We start from the raw sequence: 19705 nt of genomic DNA on the forward strand, positions 1-19705 counted from the left end.
TTGTACTCAATCTATGTAACTCATTATTTGAACTGATGGTGATTGCCCAATGAAAGTGATCGACGATCGCGAGCTTTGGAATACGAGTCGTCACAGACTCTAAACCAAGTAAAACTTAGTTTTGTTAGCATTGTCTTTATTTTTTTTTATTCCGCTGCATAACTTATTTTAACTCATGATTTTCGAGGAATGTTGTTCACCCCCCTCTAATGTCTCTACGATCCAACAGATTTCTCTTTTAGCTGATAATGTTAGAAGTGTTATGATTAAAAAAATTGAGACAAAATATTTTTCAGTAATTCTTGATTGTACTCTGGATATAAGTCATCAAGAACAAATGACTTTCATAGTACGATGTGTTAATATGTCATCTAAAAATGTGAAAATAGAAGAGTATTTTTTAGACTTTCAAAAAGTTAATGGTACATCTGGTTTTGGACTTTTTAATGAATTACAAAATATGTTAAAATCACTTGATCTTAGTATTGAAAATATTAGAGGTCAAGGTTACATTAATGGTTCTAATATAAAAGGAAACCCCCAAGGAGTTCAAAAGAGGTTGCTTGAAATAAACCCAAGAGCGTTATACATGTCATGTGCTTGTCATAGTCTTAATTTGACTCTTAATGATATCGCACATTCTTGTGTTAAAGTTGTTTCATTTTTTTTTTTTTGGAGTAATCCAATGCATATATACATTGTTTTCAAGTTCTCCTAAAAGATGGAAAGTTTTACTTGATAATGTGAAAGGATTAACTGCTACATCTTTTTGAAATATGCGTTGGGAAAGTCATATTAAAAGTGTTCAAGTGATTAGATTTCAGGCTAGTGAAGTGTGAAGTGTTTTATTAGAGTTATATAACATTTGTGATGATGTAAAGTCTAAGAGTGAAGTTGAAAGTATAGTTAACTCAATTAAAGGTTTTGAATTTTTACTTGATATGGTTATTTGGTATGATATTTTATTTGCTATAAACATGATAAGTAAGAAGTTACAATCAAAATCTATATGCATTGATTCTGGTATGAAACAATTAGATGGTGTAATATCATATTTTGAAAAGTATAGGAATGATGGTTTTTCAATAAGTTTGTCTATTACTAAAAGTCTTGTATCTGATATGAATATAGAGCTAATATTTTCAATAAAACGTTGTATTTTCAAATAAAATAATTTGATGAGAAAGAAGATGAAATTTCACTATCACCCGAAGAATCTTTTAGAATTAATTATTTTGTGATTGTTGTAAACATGACAATTTCTTCTTTGAAATGTAGATTTGATGAAATGAAAATATATTAAGTTTTTTGTTTGATTCGAAAATATTAAAATTATTGGATAATGATGAGTTGAGAAAATATTGTGTTAATTTGATATCTATTTTTACACATGACAATTTATTAGATGTTGAGTTAGATGATTTGTTTATAGAATTAACAATATTATAACTGACTTTACCAAATGAGAAAATATCGACCGTTGATATTTTTTATTTTGTAAAAAATATAGATTGTTATCCTAATGTTACAACTGCTTACAAAATATTATTGACTATGTTTGTTACCCTAGGATCAACTAAAAGAAGTTTCTCAAAATATTATTGACTATGCTTGTTACGCTAGGATCAACAATGTTGCAAGAGAGATTGAATGAGTTAGTAATTTTATCTATTGAAAAAAAAAAGAAAGAGTAATGATATGCAAAGGGAAAAAAATCTTAGGGAAATATTCAGGGATAGACATATAAATTCATAACCCATCATTTTTACTTTTGTGGGCATCATCACTTTATGTATCTATCCCTAGATTTTTCTCTAAGATTTTTGCCCTCTGCATATCATTTTTCTTCTAAAAAAATCTTAAAATTAATAATATTATAAATGATTTTACATCTAGAAAAATTAGAAGAAGTCATTGTGATTTTTATTTTATTAAAAAAAATTTATGGTCTATTTTTATCGTTGTGCCCTGGGCCTCCTAAATATTAGGATCGGAGCGGGACTCCCTCCCTCCACTCAAGGTGTCACTTGAATGAGAGCATATCCTCTAGATCGCTTTTTGCGGTCCAGGGGATGGTCTCTAAGCATTCATTGATGGGGATGAATGGTCCCTACCTATTTTATAAGTGGGGACCATGCATTCCACCAATGGATGCTTAGGGACCATCCCCTGGACCACAAAAAGCGGTCCAGAGGATCCAGACTCCACTTGAACCATTATCAAACATGTAATAATTTTGATTAATTTAAATTTATTTACTTTTAACATATTATAGCAATGTTATCTTATTTTTTATTAAAAAATATTAAGATGATTTATTATTATTTTTAATTTTCAGGCAAGGACAATTTCATTGGAACAGATACAGCTACTAAGAGAGGCAGTGAACAATGTGAGCACATCGAATATAATCATCTTAATAAAATTTACACTTTTTCTTTCTTTTTGTTTACTTAGATATCATAATTAAGATATCGTAGTTATGGTGTTTTCTATCGTTATGCTTCAGGAGACGAACGCGAGACCGACACAGCAAACCAACAACAGAAGGATTGCCTTGTTTAAGCCTGCAAAATCCCGCCTTTGAGAGGAGAAACACGTGCTACATGGAAGAAGACATTTATTATTTATTATGTTAATTGAAGAACACTGTTTTTTATTTTACAATAAATAGTTGTTGCAATAAAGAAATTTTAAAAGTAATAATATGTTTTAATGGTGCTTTTGTGCAAAATAGATGAGAAACTTCTTGTCCATTGATATTGGACAAGAATGAATATGTTATGTTGTTCTCTCTTTCTGGCGATTGGAACCTCGACTAAATTGAGAATTATCCTCTCCTGAGTCACAAATGTTTCAACTCTCAACTCACTTATGAACTTATTTTTGTAGTTTGGTTTGGTCACCAAAGTCATCTCCTGTTAGGATATTCAGATCCCTCAATGCACCGAGCTCTTGATTTATTTCACTTGTCATCCTTCGTGTTCCACCTACATAGTACAACTTCTTCCAATTATTATTAACGCTACAGCTCAATGCTCCTTGTCTTATAATCCCTCGGATCATCTCATTCCGTCTTTCTTTGATCTTTTGCTGGATCTCAAACCACTGAGCCGATCAACGTGACTTCGCTATAAGTCGAGCTTCATGACTACTCCAATACCACCTTAATGATTCTCGTCCTACAATCCCTTGAATATCTCATCTAATATTCTTGGGACTCCATCAGACCTCTAAGCCATTAAACATGTTACCTTGGCCGTGCTAAATCATCATCATTCATACTCAACCTCGTCGAGTCACTATGTGAACTCCAAGTGCGTCTTGCTCAGTTCTTACATAATGCACACATTGCCTATTGCATGAGGTTTTTTTACAACACTGTCAACCCACATAAAGCATTTGTTTCTTGTACATATAAGATTACACTAATATTGGATAAGCAACTAACTTATACAACTAAAAACCTTCCATGTAACTAATTACGTCGCTGCAGTATGTTTTATCTTCCGTATACAAACATCCACAGCGATCATCCTTTTAGGGGTACAAAAACCAGAGGGAACCATCAGAAAAACATTCCTTGGGTAAGACCCATGCCACTCAGTGATATCGGTAGCCGATGACTTAAATTTGAGGCAACTAGCACAGTCAGAATCATGTCTCTCCACGGTAAGCTTGTACGAGAATTCCAATTTGAGAGATTTAGGCCTGAAGCAAACCATAGAAAGCTGATTACCCGGACCTGCAAAACTGTCGTTGAGGAGGAGGAAAAGATGGCCATCGTCTCCATACAAGGCTCGAAATGGGTCCATCCCAAGCGGTTCATGCAGTTCAACCTTGAAGACTTGGTCGTATTTAAATCTCACATATGGTGTATGTTCATTAATAAAGTGAGCAGACAGCATTTCTCTTGACCCATCAAAGTAACACTTACTGACAGGGCAGAAACATGGAGCGTAGCTGCATGCTTCTTCATGAGCATGTTTCTCTGTATAAGGCATGGTTCTGTTGCAGCCATATTTTTCGTAATTACAAGAGAATTTAATGGATTCTATCACCTTTTCAAGTATAAGACAGCGACTGTAACGAATTGTGTGAGAACATAAGTAGCATTTGTTTGAGAGCTTGGAGCAGCAAGAAGGACATGCAACATGGCCGTTTTGGCACTGAAAAAATTTGACAGATGGGCAAATAGCATCATATAATTGTAAAATCAACAGTTTAAAAACTAGATTAGGAACTACGACAGCAAATCATATATATCAAATAGTTAAAAAACAGCTGCTTCTTTCGATAGTAGAAGATGACAAATTTGGTGTGTGGTGGTATAAGAAACAAAAGTAGAATGTCTAAAAGCTAGAATATAGAAACTAACAATTTGAATAAACTCTTTAATACTAACTAGCATTTAAGAGAAAGAATACATAACAAGCAAGTAATCAACAACTCAATTGTGGCAATATACACTGTAGTTGTTGGCTTAAATGTCTTGGATAACTAGCTCGTTCATATTACAATGTGTTCATTAGGATATAAGGAAAATTTTACACAATTGAAGTAAAATCAATTGCCTTCTGAATTTACGTCTTTAGCAATGAAAACACAGTTCATTACTATAGCAGAGAGGAGAGTACTAAACTGGATGTACACTATTACTAGGAAAGATCAAATAAAATGTTTCTCTTATCAAAAGAATAAGATAAATTCGACAGTTAAAAGCTGAAAATAAAGCAAACTATATAAATGTGATTTCAATCCACAAGCTATTACCTTATAGAGCTTAAAGTTATGATAGAATCATGAATTTAAAGCTAAAGTGGTAGAACACACAAACCAAGGTTTTATTAGTTGTTGGAAAGCAAAATGACTGCACATTAATCTTACATTAGGTCTTTGCTAGTTATGTTAAATGTGGAAGCATGAATACCAGAAGGGCCAAAATTTTGCCCTATTGGTGCAGTTTATTTAGGGTTTGGCCATCTATATCTTCCTCCTCGTTATTTTTGCATCTGCAATTCACCAATTTCAATACACCATCTCTTTCTTCTTGATTCTACACCTTTTGTCCCCTCGAGATGGTCTAGTGGCTAGCACATGAAGTGTTGCCACCATGAGATTTGGGGTTTGAATCTTGGCATAGCCGAGGTAAATACCTCCCTTATCTTAGTCACTATTCTCAAGGCTAGTAGCTGCTCGTGATTTACCTCCTCTGTGTTGGCCCTAGGACGGGTTGGCAGGGGCGCTGAGGGCGAGCGTATTCGCCATTTGCCACCTTGATTCTACACCTTCTGGAACACTTGTCAATCAACTATTAGTTCTAATTTCACTAGTCTCAAAATGATCCAACTCCAATCAGCAGTATTCATAGGGTTGTAAATGAATTGGAGGTTCATGAACAAGCTTGGTGTTTGATTTGAAAGCTTGTTTATGTCCGTTCAATTGTAAAAAAATATTTAAAATAAACAATCTTGAACACTAGTAAGCTTCGTTCGTTAATGTCCATGAACAATGTTCGTCAACAATATTCATGAAAATGTTCATGAACAATTTATGAATAAACTTATTTATTAACTTATATGAAATTTAATTGCCAAAAATAGTATATATGAAAATTGTTCATGAACAATTTTGTAGATTTTTTATGTTCTTTCCGAATCTAGTATTTATAATATATTAAAAATAAAGAAATAGTATAAATTTCATGAATAAATAAAAATTTAATATAAATTATAAGAATAACAAAGTTGATAGTTGAGCTCAATTGAAAACTTGAACAATGTTCATGAACAAGCTAGAGTTCTGCAATAAGTTTGTAATAAACAAGCTTGATAAGTAAACAAATAAGATTGAACACAACTAAGTTTGACTTGGCTTGGCTCATTTACAACCCTAGATTAAGAGTATTCATATCAACTTGCTTAACTTGAATTGCTCTCACCACTAAATACATTCTTTTGCCAATTGGGAAACACTACTTCCAAATTTGGTATGAAATGATAAGGAAAATACAACTAACTGGTGTTCTATTGACCTATAAATCAAAAACATGAAGCAAAGCTCAAATTTTTTTCTGCAGATAAAGCAAAGGAAACTATATCATCAAAATTCAAGTCCTCAAATTATTCTTGTTGCAACATTGCCCTTTCGATTTACAGACCTAATTTAAGAAATCAAGGAAACTCACCCTCGTCTCCTCCACAAAGGCCATTGAAACCAACACAAAACTTGTGAAAGCCAAACCTGAAAAATTGGAGGCTGCAAGGGTTCAAAGCAGATGGAGCAATCAAGAACATCTGGATCGATCCGAACGCAGACGCCAGCATCTCCAGAAGACTCGCCTCTTTCATGGCAAATGGCCTCATCCTCAGCTCCCTCCAGTCCTATTTCATGCTCGTCGATGCCCGTCCGCTCTTGATCGTCTCCTTCCCCCAATTCACTGTCCTCTCCCCTCTTACTGCAGGCCTCTTCTTCCCATCTTCCTACCCTGCTCCTCTTCCTTCTCTCGGCGTTACCCTCCTCCAACGAGAATCTCGCCATGATCTCCTCGCCTTTCCTCTACTCTCTAGGGCAACATTTTCCCCAAATTACATTTCATACGGAAGTAAATAAAAGTCATCAAAATTTCAGTGCTAAGTCCGAAAATATCAAAGCGCCCGTGGTAAATTTCAGAGTCCAGATTAGCTGATCCACGATCTCGGATTGTTTCCCAGCCCCTTCCATAATTTATATGTTAAATCATGATCGAATCTGATTAAAATTGACTGTAATTTTTTTAAAATTTATTTTTCATTTAGATTATAATTTTGAGTTGAGGTGATTGGAACCACCGACAATGGACGATCTATGTAGTGTGGAGTAAAGGATGGCCCGCTCATCATGACGGCCTTCAGTCGCCTGATTTAATTGAAAACTATAATTTATAATTTTGATTCGAGTCAGGTGACTAAAAGCCACCGACGATGGATGAATGCCGAGCAAGAGGTGGCTTGCTCATCGTGGCGGACTTGACTTGATGGAAAATTATAATTTAGATGAAAAAAATGAATACAAAGGAGATCATAATTAATTTTAATTGAATTTCGACCATGATCTAATATGTAAATTATGGAAGAGATAAAAAAAAAACTAGAAATTACGGATTAGAGGATCAGGACTCATAAATTTTCAGATACAATGCATCACCTCTAATATTAGTTGGAGTGTAAGGTTGGATAAAAGGATTGGATATCTAAATTATCAAAAAAAAAAAAAAATACACATAAAAAAAATAAAATAATAATAATAATAATTTTTAAAAAAAATCTTATAAATTTTGTAAATTTTGAAGGGCAAACAATTAGAAAAGCGCCCTTATGTTTTAAATAATCAAAAGACACATTTTTTAAAAACATTTTAAATAAAAAGAGTATTCAACTCCATATATAATTACTCACTCTAATATACGATTATTATTATCCCTCATCTAAATATTAAATCAATGGGTGAATTGTCACGTTACAATTTACTGTATACAAACTATAGTTTCATAGTTATTATAATGATATTTAATCTATTTAAAAATATTAGCATTATAGTCTATATAATTTTATATTTATTACAACTTGGATTCAATCATGTTCACATATTATTTACATTATAGCTATTACAAAATCATAATTATTATAATCTGAATTTGACATGCTCACTTAACATTTATATTGTAATCATTCTGAAATCGTAGTTACTACCAGCTCGATCGATATAGAATTTAGATAAGAGATAATAATGAGAATAGTGTATGAGAGGATAGTTAAATAACAGTACATAAATAACTAAATAACTAGTTGGTCGTTTTTGATAAAATAAAAAAGAAAAGTCCCTTTGATTATTTGAAAAAAAAAATAACGTTTTTGATTTTGGGTCCAATTTTCAAAGATTAGGTACATTAATGAAAATATTTAACACTTAATTGGATAAGAAGTCATTTTATATTTATTTAATATTAAAAATATATCAAATAAATAAACTTGAATATTAATGAATTTATTTGTTATAAAATAAAGTTTATAAATGATTTATAAAACTTTTAATTACAAATTTATTACTCTATCTTTATTCTAATCATATTTTAATATAGTAATCTATAATTTTACAAAATTTATGAATAAGTATAAACTTTAATTATAAATTTTCTAAGTTGCTAGTGTCATTCTTTTTTTTGCCCAACTCTTGAGATTAATTAATTCTGTGATGGACATTCTGACTTCATATTCCGACCACCAAATAAGTTCAAAAAGTACAGATAACTCCTAACGTGACCCCTAGACATTTAATGCACTCTTAACAAACTTAAATTTTTGCTCCATCCATGATGAGACATCACACGTTTGAGTAGTATATGTGCTTATGTAAGTATACGAGATTGAAAATGAAAATCAAGATCGTTCATGGACTCATAAGTAGGGGTGAGCATTCGATTAATTCGGTTAATTTGATATTAATTTTATATAAATTTTTTTTATTATTATTTTAAATAAATTTAGTTAATTCTTAACTGAAATAACTGATTCAGTTAATTCAGTTTTAATAAAATTTTGATTTAATTCAGTTAATCAATACTAAATCAGTTTTCGATTAATTTATGGACCGAATTAACTGAATACTCACCCCTACTCATAAGAGCTTAGAGAAGACATCCAAGGTAAAACAAACACACCGAATGGCACTATGCTCATCCAAATAAATATGGGCGAAAAGTAAAATACCAAAACAATACATATACCCGTCGGTGCATAGGAAAGACATTGACAATAAGAGATTGCCTAAGCATATGAAATGGATATGTGCTCATCAAGACACATGGGGTGGAAATAAAAACTAAGATGCTTCATAAACTTCTACGACCTCAAGGAAGGAAGATATCTACTATGAAGTATTACCAATTAAAGAGATGTAGACGGAGCAAACATATAGTATATGTTCTTATTTGTGTATAGAAAATGGGATCAAAGGCCATCCATGAAAGAAAAATATAATAGAACTGCGGTGAGTAAAAATTCAATTAAATCAAATAAATTGAATACCAATCAAATTTTAAAATTTGATTCGATTTATTTAGAATTTCAATTTTTGTCCTAAACTATTAATTCGGTTCGATTTTCATTTTAAAATTAAATTTTTAAATAAAATGAAAATTTTAAACCCTATTTTTTAATATTAAAACTGAATTTTATTTTTAAAAATAATTAATTTAATTTTTAACCAAATTAAATAATATTTTATCGATGCCATTTGTTCAATTTTTTAAAAACTTTATTCAGTTCAATTTATTAAAAAAAAATTAACTCAATTCGATTTTAACTGAGCTCTAGATAAAATTTACCCCAAGAAGGCATTCTTGAAAGCCAACCGCACTATTTCAACAAGCCACAGGCGTCATGACGTTGCTATCTAAATGCACGGTTCAGTTTGGGAGTGAACCGGTCCCAAACAAGGGCAGTAGAATTGGAGCGTAAGGCCAATGATATTCACACAACAGCAGCTAAGTTTCCAATGTTCTTAAGTATTTCAAACTTTAGGAATGACGTTCGAGAGTTTTGTCATGTCATATTTAGCAACAAATTCATATTTACCCTCCTAAAATACAGCTAAGTCTCCAGATATTGAATTGAAACTCATTGAGTTCAGAAAAATAAGAGTTTCAGGACTTGATCCACATCATTGCAATGACTTGTAAGCAATACAATGTTTCATGTGAAGTTAATTGGAATTCTGGTCCTGGTGAACAGCTGCAATGTAAAGACTTCCCCTTGCCTTTTTGGCCTGCAAAGAATGCATACAATTAGGAGGAAAAACATAATTAATATAATTGTTGCACAAATCTGTATTTCTTCTAAAAAAAAGAAGTTAAAACAGAGCTCCAACATATTTTTTTAAACTTAAAAATACCGTTATTCTAGTGCTGTTATAGTAGATATGACATAATTACTACACCATGTTATAGTAAACCGACTCAACTTAATCAAAATTACAATACATAGACGCAACATAGAGCTATTATATCAAAATATTATTTACCAACTTAATTCAAATTACTTTAATTTGATTAAGATCACTTCAATTTGATCAAAATCAATTCAAAACTATTATAGCAACTATTGTCAATAGCTATTTCAAGTTATTGCAGTCATGACATAACTACTACAATTGTAACAATTATGAACAATAACTACATATAAAAATATATCCGATTTTGACCAAATTAAAGTTATTTTGATCATGTTTAGACAATTTTAACCATTTTAGTAAAGAACATTTTGATATAATAGTGTTCCATATATAGTAATTTTGATCAAATTGAAGCAATTTTATTCTATAATATAGTAACTACTCTAGCACATTGTAGAAGTTCTACTTAGCTGTTACAACAACGCCAAAATAAGAGGTGCCTTTTTGACGGAAATGATAATGAGGGGCATCCTTTAGATTTGAAAGAAAAAACAACTAACATAGTAATATGAGATTCCATCTATAGGCCTTATGTCTGATAAAAGGGAAACGAAATCATATAGAAAAGCAAATATGATCCTAGAGTTTCAGCAAGTGGAAAAACAGACTTCATGTTCCCAATTGGTGCGCAGGATTGCAGCGACTAGAACTGATACTTGAACAAGCAGTGCACAGATGATTCCCAACCAGAGTCCCTGAAGAAATTACTCATGACGATATCAATATGGGAAAAAAAACTTTCAAGCTAATGCAGACTCCTACTAAACAAAAATTAGTTCAGTGAGTAGACAGACAACCTTGCCACCAAGATGCAAGAAGAAAGCAAAGATGACTGCTGAAGGAATGCCAACAACATAATATGCCCCAAGATTGACATAAGAACAAAATTTCTGCCAACCAGATCCTCTAGCAGCACCTGCGATTTTCATTAAAGTACAAAAAATAATGTTGTAACTTAAATAAATCATCGTGTACCAAATTATTAGGGCTACAAATGAACCAAACATTCGTGAACAAACTTGGTGTTCGCATTGATAAAAACTTGTTTATATTCGTTCAATACACACAAAGTCAATTAAATGAACAAGTTTAAACTTGTTAAACTAAATGAATAAACTTGAACACATTTGTGTTGAGATTGTTAATGTTTATGAACAAAGATTGTAAAGTGTTCATGAACAAAGTTCAAGAATAAAGTTTGTGATCTATGTTCATTAACAAAACTCTTATGAACATAGTAAATAAACATAAAAATTTTCAAAATGATCAAACAAACTTGTATTATCAAGCTTAACAACCAATCAAACAAACTAAAAAAAGTAAAACTTTTATATAATCAAACAAGTTTGAATTGAAAGCTCAATAATATATAAATAAACTTGTAAAAAAGAACCAAGCCAAGCTTGATCAACCATTTCAGCGGTTTGATTCATTTTAGACTCGACTTGCTTGACTCAGTTACCTTATTACACAAACTTAAACATAACAAAGTTTGACTCAGCTTGGCTCATTTACAACTCTACAAATTATCCCTTAAAAATTACATGTTGGTCTAACAACATGATTGACAGAAAATCAAAAAAGCATCCTTTTTTATTCATATGGTCAAAAGGATACCCCTCTTTTCAAAAATTTCAAAACAACGTCCCACTTATAATTTACTACTCAAAATATACCTCTACTTATAATTTACTAGTAAAAATAGACCTTTGTGCTTCACCTTGGAGCTACTTTGTATAAAATAACATCACTTTGGAGCCATTTTGCCCAAAGCTATCAAAACAACACCAAGGTGGAGCACATAAGATTATTTTGGATAAAAAAATTATACGTGAGGCATTATTTTATTTTTATTTTTCAAAATTGAGAGGTCTTTTGATGATAATGATAATAAGGGACACCTTCTTAATTTTCTTCCAACATGATTTGATGCATCTCTAGGTTTTTAAGTATAGTATGCACAATAATGTAAACAAATACACACAAAAATGGCTGAGCATTGGGATTCATTTCAGTGTGAATACCTGAAAGCGTGCATTGTATTCCATCCATGAAGTCAGATGCGGCAAGAACTGGCATCATCGTTGACACATATTGTACAACATCATCTTCATAGCTATACAAGTAACCCCAGACATTGCGAACCAGAATGGTGATTATTGCAACGGCCAAACCTTCTGTGATGGCTAGGATACTAACAATGCATACTGACAAGCTTGCAGCCTGTGGTTGCCCCGCGCCCAATTCATTTGCGACTCTTATACTAAAAATTTGAGCATGTGAAAGTTTTGAAAGAGCTACATCACCACAGTGAGAAGATAAACTAAACAGCAGACCTTACTGCACTGCTGAGACCAGTGGGAATCATGTAAACCATCCACATTGTACTGAGGCTGGCAAAATATTCTGTGTTAGCAATGCAACTGAAACAGGAAGAACCTAAGCAAAGCATTTTTAGACAAAACATATACGAAAAATGTTTGACAAATCCAAGGACAACTATACTCCCAAGTGAAGGAACCCCATCTAGTTTAAGGCCTCAAATTTCAGAAATACTAGCTCAAGAATTTTGGATCGAGCAATTACAGTAAAATTGTGTTCCTAACCTGATTGACAAAATAGATGTTTCCAGCTTTGGATTAGGAAGAAGACCAGATAAGAGAACTACCATCTCGAACGACCAATACTCCAAGCTTCAACATTATACATGAAGACAGTTTTTAGTAAATCATTTGAAAAATGAATATGAATGTAAATCACTTGATATTTAAACAAGACCTTTTTTTTTCAGAACCACCTAAAGATCACATATTTCACATGTAAATCACTATTTCTAGTCCAAAGTTGGATTAATCTTTAAATTATTACAAGAGTTCATAAGTTTGTGGATGGAGAGGATGCAATAGTAGCAGCAAACTTCAAGCGAAAATGAAGGTGGTGGTAAGATGATTAACCAACTCCTCTCAAAAGTGAGGGGTAAGGATGTCAAAGAGATGATCGCTCCCGAGCAAGAGATGTTAAACTCTTTCATAGTTGTTGCTCTAGTGGTGATGTGGAAGTTGCACCAGGGATCATATAGCTCACTGGAAGTGGAGGATTAATTAGTGGATGACGCACTAAGGGGTAGCATCAAACTGGGATGAAGAACAAGCAATATATCCTCTTTGCATGGAGTGGCGCACGTGCACAAACTGAGATGAAGGCAACCAATCGAGGTAAAGTAGGCGACAAGAGAGTGAGGCAGTGGAACCAAGAGAGGCCCATTTACAAAAACATTCCTAGTTCTGGATAAAAATGGCCGTAGAAGCAGTGAGTGTGGAGACAAAGTTAGGCTCTGAGGTGGATAGGACAGTCGAGAGTGAGGGAGGCTTGTTCTTTTGATATAGGCTAGTTAAGGAGAAGATCTCTAACACCTTTGGGGTCCTTGGATTCAGGTGTAAAAAGGGAGGAGAAATCATAGGAAAAATTATGTTGTTGGGATGATCCATGGTTTGATCCAATTCCTACAACACGGTGGCTAACTTAAATATCAAGAAGGTATCTAAGTTGATAAGTAATAGTTCTTGGCATAGTTTGAAATCTCGTACTGTGTACCGGGCAGCACGATTGAACCATATCATTCCAATAAATTACCAAAACTTGAAACTATTCAACACAAACAATACCTTATGTGTCACTGTGTTAATCATGTTGATAAGTATCATGTCATTCTAATACTCAACACCCCTTGGCATGTTATAATAGAGGGCAAGATGAATTAACATAATGTTGTTATCTTCTTCTATTTCTTATTGAGCTCTTTAACCTTTAACCTCGAATTCGCCACCAGCATCATATATCAAAATGTTAGTACGATATTGAAACACTGTCGTTTTGGTCAAAGACCAAAACTTCGACACGACTCTCGATTTTAAACCTTGGTTCCTGGGACATTGGAGCTCTGACGGCACTTTTTCTTCTAATACAATGGCTAGGATTATTTCACTCCATGCTCTTGATGGCAATTGTGATCAGAATTGGGTCTCTACAGTAAGAACAGTGAATAGTGCCAAGGTGACTTATAACCATAGGAAGGCGAAGTTTGTTGAGGATATTAAAGAAGGGCCTTGGATTAATTAAAACATGCTTTTGCAAAGGACCATAGGAAGGAGGAGTTGGGTTTTTGTGAAGAGTTGTACACTTGCAGGTGATGTTTCTAAGTTGGAGTGTCATGTATTGAATTCTTCAGATAATAGCATCGTGCGGCACTTAGATGTTCTTACTTGTGAGACACTAAGTAAACCTAACTCAAAGAAGCAAAGGATCTTGGATACAAAATTGGACGATCTACAAATGAAGAGGTCAACCTATAAGAATGAACGGTTAAGATCTAAGGAATCCCACAGTGGAAATTAAGTCTCTAGAATATTCTTGAAGCTATTTCTAATGGAGAATTCTAGAAACTCTCCTACAACACTTATCTAGATTATTCTACAAGATTAATGAAGAATGTTGGGGTATTTTAGAAAAATTCAAAATGTTGCAACTCTCCGAAACTTCTTGGAGATCACAGACCATGACACCAACTACCTAAATGGTACATCCTTGTCATCCGTTTTTTACGATAAACTTTGTTGCTAAAATTGAGTTGATGCCATGGGCAACAAAAGTTTGTGGAAGGACCTATTGAAGGGACTCACCAGACCATAAAAGCCGAAGGAACCGCAAGTCTTAGAAAGTCAAATGCATCTTTGAGTGACTCTTTTGAAAAGCCTGTCCATGTCTCCTTGCAAGCTTGAGAAAATTTGACATATATTGCTAAAAGAAGAACATTTATCCAATACGATATGGTGGTAGCAAGTGCAGCACCCTTGCCGCCAAGGCCAAACATGTAAACTAAAACCCAGCATATTAGAATGTGGAAGACTGCAATAACTCCTGAGCTTATAAGCATCGGAATCACTATGTTCTGCGTTTGCAGAAATTTAACAAGGCATTGAAGCAAACCATAGGCAAAAAGGCTTGGGATTAACCAATGAGCATATGATCCAGCTTCAGCTGATATCTCTGAATTTTGACCAGCTGCAATAAGAATTTGTCTTGTGTAGGTCCAAATGAGGGCTAAAGGTATACTCGCGAATAGAAGTATGAACATTGCCCTTTGAAAATGAACACTAAGCATATGAAATTCTTTTGCACCATAGGCCTGTCCGCACAAGGTGTCCAATGCACTCGCCATTCCCAACTTGTTATATTGGAAGAGAAGGATCAGAAAGTTTCAACTGATGAACCATTGAAAAGATGACACTATGAAGAACAAAGTCATATGCAACGGCCGAATGTTTACTTATAAGTACTCTTAAAAAGGTAAGCCCAATAGCTTTAGAATTCTTAGAAGTAAGCAATGTGTACAAGTCAATCAATTGCTCTAGATTGAAGTATTTTATGTGGTTCCAATATAGTGGCTTAGTTTAGTGTTTTCCCCTCTTCATGCACAATGACTATGGAGTAAAACTATAACAGACTCTCCCGTATTTATTAGTGGAATATTTTTATACAACAGTTTTCTTATCCTTGATCCATCAAGGAATTTTTCAAGGTAAATCCTTTTGTGTGTTTGACTTATTTTGTTGTTGCAGTATTGTTGTCACTAATATATAGGGTGGTCGGTACCATCAAGTGTTATCAGAAATATTCTGAGATCCGAGGAAGAATAAGTACCTCATGAGAGATGAGGAAGGAAGAACAACAAGCCATAATCAATGTTCTCTTTATTACGTAATTTGCCCCTTCTATTACAAAAAGAATCAAGTAAAAATCATAAGGGTACCTCTAATTATTGTTTTTGTCAGGGCAATCCGTTTTCAAAAAAAGTTAAAACTGAGCCTCAACATATTTCTCATCCAAAAATACCTATATGTATAGAGTAGCTACCACAATGCGTTAAAATAAACTAGTTCAACTTAGTCATAAATACTACACTTTAAGCACTTTCATATCAAAAAATTCTTTAGCAACTTAGTTAAAATTGTTTAAAATTGATCAAAATCAATTCAACATGATCAAAACCATCATAAAAACATTATACGATGATTTTAATCATGTTAAAGCAATTTTAATCAAATTTAAGAAAATTTAACCAAGTTGATAAAGATCTTTTTTTATATATAAAAGTGTTCTACGTAAAGTATTTTTGACCAAGTTGAACTAAAGAAAAACAATTTTCTTTGACACGTTGTAGCAACTACACCGTACCTACTACCAGGGACGGAAGCAAGGGAGGGCGGGTGAATTTTTTTAGTGCACGAGGTGTAGGGGTATGGTGAGAAATATGATGGAAAGCTATTTTGACTTTTTTGTTTTGTTTTGCGCCCTTTTGATGAAGACGATAACTAGGAGCGTCTTTTGATTTTTGCCCAAATGAGTCCCCTAAATAAATTGCACTAAACCAGCTTAACAACCGAATCTTATGGCATGTAAGACAAAATCAAAAGGTCGTTTTTTTTGTATTCACATATTCAATCGAAACAGGGGAAGGCGACCATATCATTGCAATTCAGCCAAAACAATACATAAATTATGAAGTAAATGAAATCGACAGCTTTCACTGAAACCATCGAATCAAGGGGACACAAAGAAGAGGATGAGGGGAAGAGAAGAAACGTACCAGCACACTGAATCCTGTGACGTTGGCGAAAGAAGTGGCCATGGAGGCGCCGGACAGAGAGAGCTCACTGAGGTGGCCGACAAACATGACGGAGATCACCTGAATGGAATATTGGAGGAGGCTCGTGGCGATGAGAGGCCCCGCCAGGGAGAGGAGGCGCTTCACCTCGGCAACCGCGTCGGCGTCGTTCGGAAAGCGAAAGCAGTGAGAACGGAAGAAGATCTCTCTCGTTCCTCTTCCTCCATTGGAGCAAGAATCCCTCTCCGAGGGTTCTACTGGAAGCAATAAAAGGGAGATATCTTCTTCCATGCGACCCGATCGAGAGAGAGAGCGCAGACGATCCCATGGTAATTGGGCATTTTAATTTTATTATTTGATTAATATGTTGCCAAGCCGCACAAGCTACTATAAAAGAAACTGCCCTTCCCTTGCACGAGGAAGATAAGTAAGGAGTTGGACAATTTTGAGATGAGAATTGACCTAAAAATTTATCCTAACTGGTAAAAAAAATAAATAAATAATAATTATTTTGTTAATGAGTTTAATATAAAAGTCATTAAAATACTTATTTTTAAAAAAAAAAAAAATACGTGATTAAACTTATAATAATCTTCTAAATTTATTCATTTTTTTTTTAAAAGTAAATTTTGATAAAAAAAGTTCAAAAATACAAAAGGAAGTTATTAAAAAATTATACAATAATTTTATTTTATGTCATTAAAAATAATTTTTAAAAAACATTTTAGGTTATCAATGACTTTTATATGATTTTTTTATAGTTTGATTCAATTTGGTTGAAATTAATTTTTTTTTATTTAAAGTTGAAAGGGAGGGTATTTTGAAAATTAAGGACGCCCTTTAGGGAAAACCACTACTGTACGCTTTTTGATAATTCCAAAACCCTAAACACTCTGATATAAACGTAGTGATGAACAATTTTAATTTTATTAATGCTGCCCTATTTTAGGTAGGTGCAATTATTTTTGGATAGTGGTCGACAAAATTGATTAAGTTTAGATTGATTTGAGCTTGAATTTCGATGTTTCATAATGTGTGTGAGAGAAAAGTAAGTTAAGAGAAGATTAGATACTTAATTAAGAAAGTCTTAACTGATGATCAGACAATTGAAAGTCTTAACTGGAGGTTAAACAACGGAAAATTTTAATTGAAGGTTAAAAAACAAAAAGTTCTAATTGAAGGTTAGGAAACAAAAAGTTCATTATATGTTAAACAATGGAAAGTTATATTGGGATTAGACAATGAAAGTCCTAATTAGAAACTAAAAAGCGAAAGTGCTAGTTGAAAATTAGACAATGAAAATACTAGTGAGGTTAGATGGTGGAAAATATAGTTGAGAACTAGGTAATGGAAGTCTTAGCAGAGTTAAGCAAGATAAAAATCTAAGTGAGTCAAACATTGACTGGACACCTAGTGATTAGAAGTTCATTTTCATTGCAAATTCTATGATAAAAATGAGATTCGTCGTCAAATTTGAGACGAAGATTTATTTTCATCGTAGATTTGCATTTAGTGAATTGTGTGATAAATTTTGTTTTCATTGTAAAATTACAATGAATTTTGTGACAAAAATAAAATCATCATAGAATTGGCTACGAATTTATATTTTTTTTGTTGTAGGGTTTGATGATTTATTCACCACCAAAATGATTTCATCACAGAGGACCCTTTTTTTTTAAGTACAAAGACCTATTAGCTCAAATACTTATATTGATATCTACTGCACCAATCCGTAGGATATTCTTAAACAAATTTTGAATACATATGACGAAGTTTTGATCAACTATATTATACATTGCTAATAATAAAAAAATGATATTTTTCATAATAAGAAGGGGATGAATTATTATTTTAATATCTTACAAAATACATTATCCTTTTGATTTTTATGAAAATAATAATAAAGAATATTTTTAAAAAATTATCTTTTAATAATTTTCTTGCAAAAAAAAAATAATCGATGGTAAAATACACTATATACAATTGACCTTTGGGATAGACGGGGCAGATCCTCTAATCCATAAAAAATAGACAGGGGAAGAATCATTTATAATTATAATCAGATTGTGATCATAATCTGGCCACAATTAGTTACGGTCCTTCTTTATGTTGGTGCAATATCCCTAGGTCAAGGTTGACCTGCGTTGACTAAGCTTGAGTTGGCTTAAGCTTGAGTTTTGATGTTTGACAATACATGAAGATTGCAGGTGCAATCGTTCGATTGGGGAGATTGTTGGTACAATTCCCCTCTGGTCAAGGACTGACCAATTAAATATGAAGAAGATTCGAGTAGGCTAAGGTTGACCGGATACTTGACTGAGAAAGTCCAACTGGATGTTAGACAAGGAAAAATCCTGGTGAGAGAAGCCAGATGAAAGACCTAGCGAGTGAAGCTAGGCAGGTGAAAGTCCCGGTGAGTAAAACCGAGCAGTTGGAAAATCCTGGTGAGTGGAGTCAGGTGAAAGACCTAGTGAGTGAAGCTAGGCAGGTGAAAGTCCTAGTGTGTGAAGTCGGGCAGTGAGAAAATCCTGGTGAATGAAATCAGGTGAAAACCGTAGTGAGTGAAGCTAGGTGAAAGTCCTGGTGAGTGAAGGCAAACAGATGAAAAGCCCTAGTGAGTGAAGCTAGACAGAAGGAAAGACCTAGTGAGTGAAGCTATGTGAAAGGTCTGGTGAGTGAAGCCAGGCAGATGGAAAGTCCTAGTGAGTAAAGCTAGGCAGATGGAAAGACCAGGTGAGTGAAGCCAGGCACGTTGAGATCCAGGTGGGTCAAGGTTGACCAGACACTTGGTGTTGGGAAGCCCAAGTAGGTCAAAGGATTGACCGGATACTTGGCACGAGAAATTCCGATGGGTCAAGGGTGGCCGAACATTTGGTGGAAGTTCAAGTGAGTCATGGAGGACCTGACACTTGGCACGAGACCGTAAGTCCAAGTGGGTCAAAGTTGACCGAACACTTGGCACAAAGAGAAAAGTCTAAGTGGGTCAAAGAATTGACTGGACACTTGGTGAAGAAGTCCCAGCATGTCAAGGTAGACCGAATGCTAGGCACG

The 19705-nt window shown here is 33.7% G+C and overlaps 2 protein-coding genes across 2 annotated transcripts; both read right to left on the reverse strand.

Moving 5' to 3' along the window:
• Positions 1–3307: 3307 nt before the first annotated feature.
• Positions 3308–6718, reverse strand: LOC122020405 (putative E3 ubiquitin-protein ligase SINA-like 6). Its single transcript, XM_042578327.1, has 2 exons — positions 6244–6718; positions 3308–4169 (listed from the first exon to the last, which is right to left on the reverse strand). The coding sequence occupies exons 1-2, from the start codon at positions 6538–6540 to the stop codon at positions 3483–3485; spliced, it is 984 nt and encodes a 327-aa protein (XP_042434261.1). The 5' UTR covers positions 6541–6718; the 3' UTR covers positions 3308–3482.
• A 2924-nt stretch (positions 6719–9642) lies between these two features.
• LOC122020551 (protein DETOXIFICATION 16-like) lies at positions 9643–17053 on the reverse strand. The gene is made up of 8 exons (XM_042578526.1): positions 16637–17053; positions 14670–15214; positions 12597–12683; positions 12327–12383; positions 12015–12253; positions 10788–10906; positions 10599–10685; positions 9643–9804 (listed from the first exon to the last, which is right to left on the reverse strand). The coding sequence occupies exons 1-8, from the start codon at positions 16943–16945 to the stop codon at positions 9742–9744; spliced, it is 1506 nt and encodes a 501-aa protein (XP_042434460.1). The 5' UTR covers positions 16946–17053; the 3' UTR covers positions 9643–9741.
• Positions 17054–19705: the final 2652 nt, after the last annotated feature.

The sequence above is a fragment of the Zingiber officinale genome, chromosome 9A (assembly GCF_018446385.1).
Source record: "Zingiber officinale cultivar Zhangliang chromosome 9A, Zo_v1.1, whole genome shotgun sequence".
In the NCBI taxonomy this organism is placed as follows: domain Eukaryota; kingdom Viridiplantae; phylum Streptophyta; class Magnoliopsida; order Zingiberales; family Zingiberaceae; genus Zingiber; species Zingiber officinale.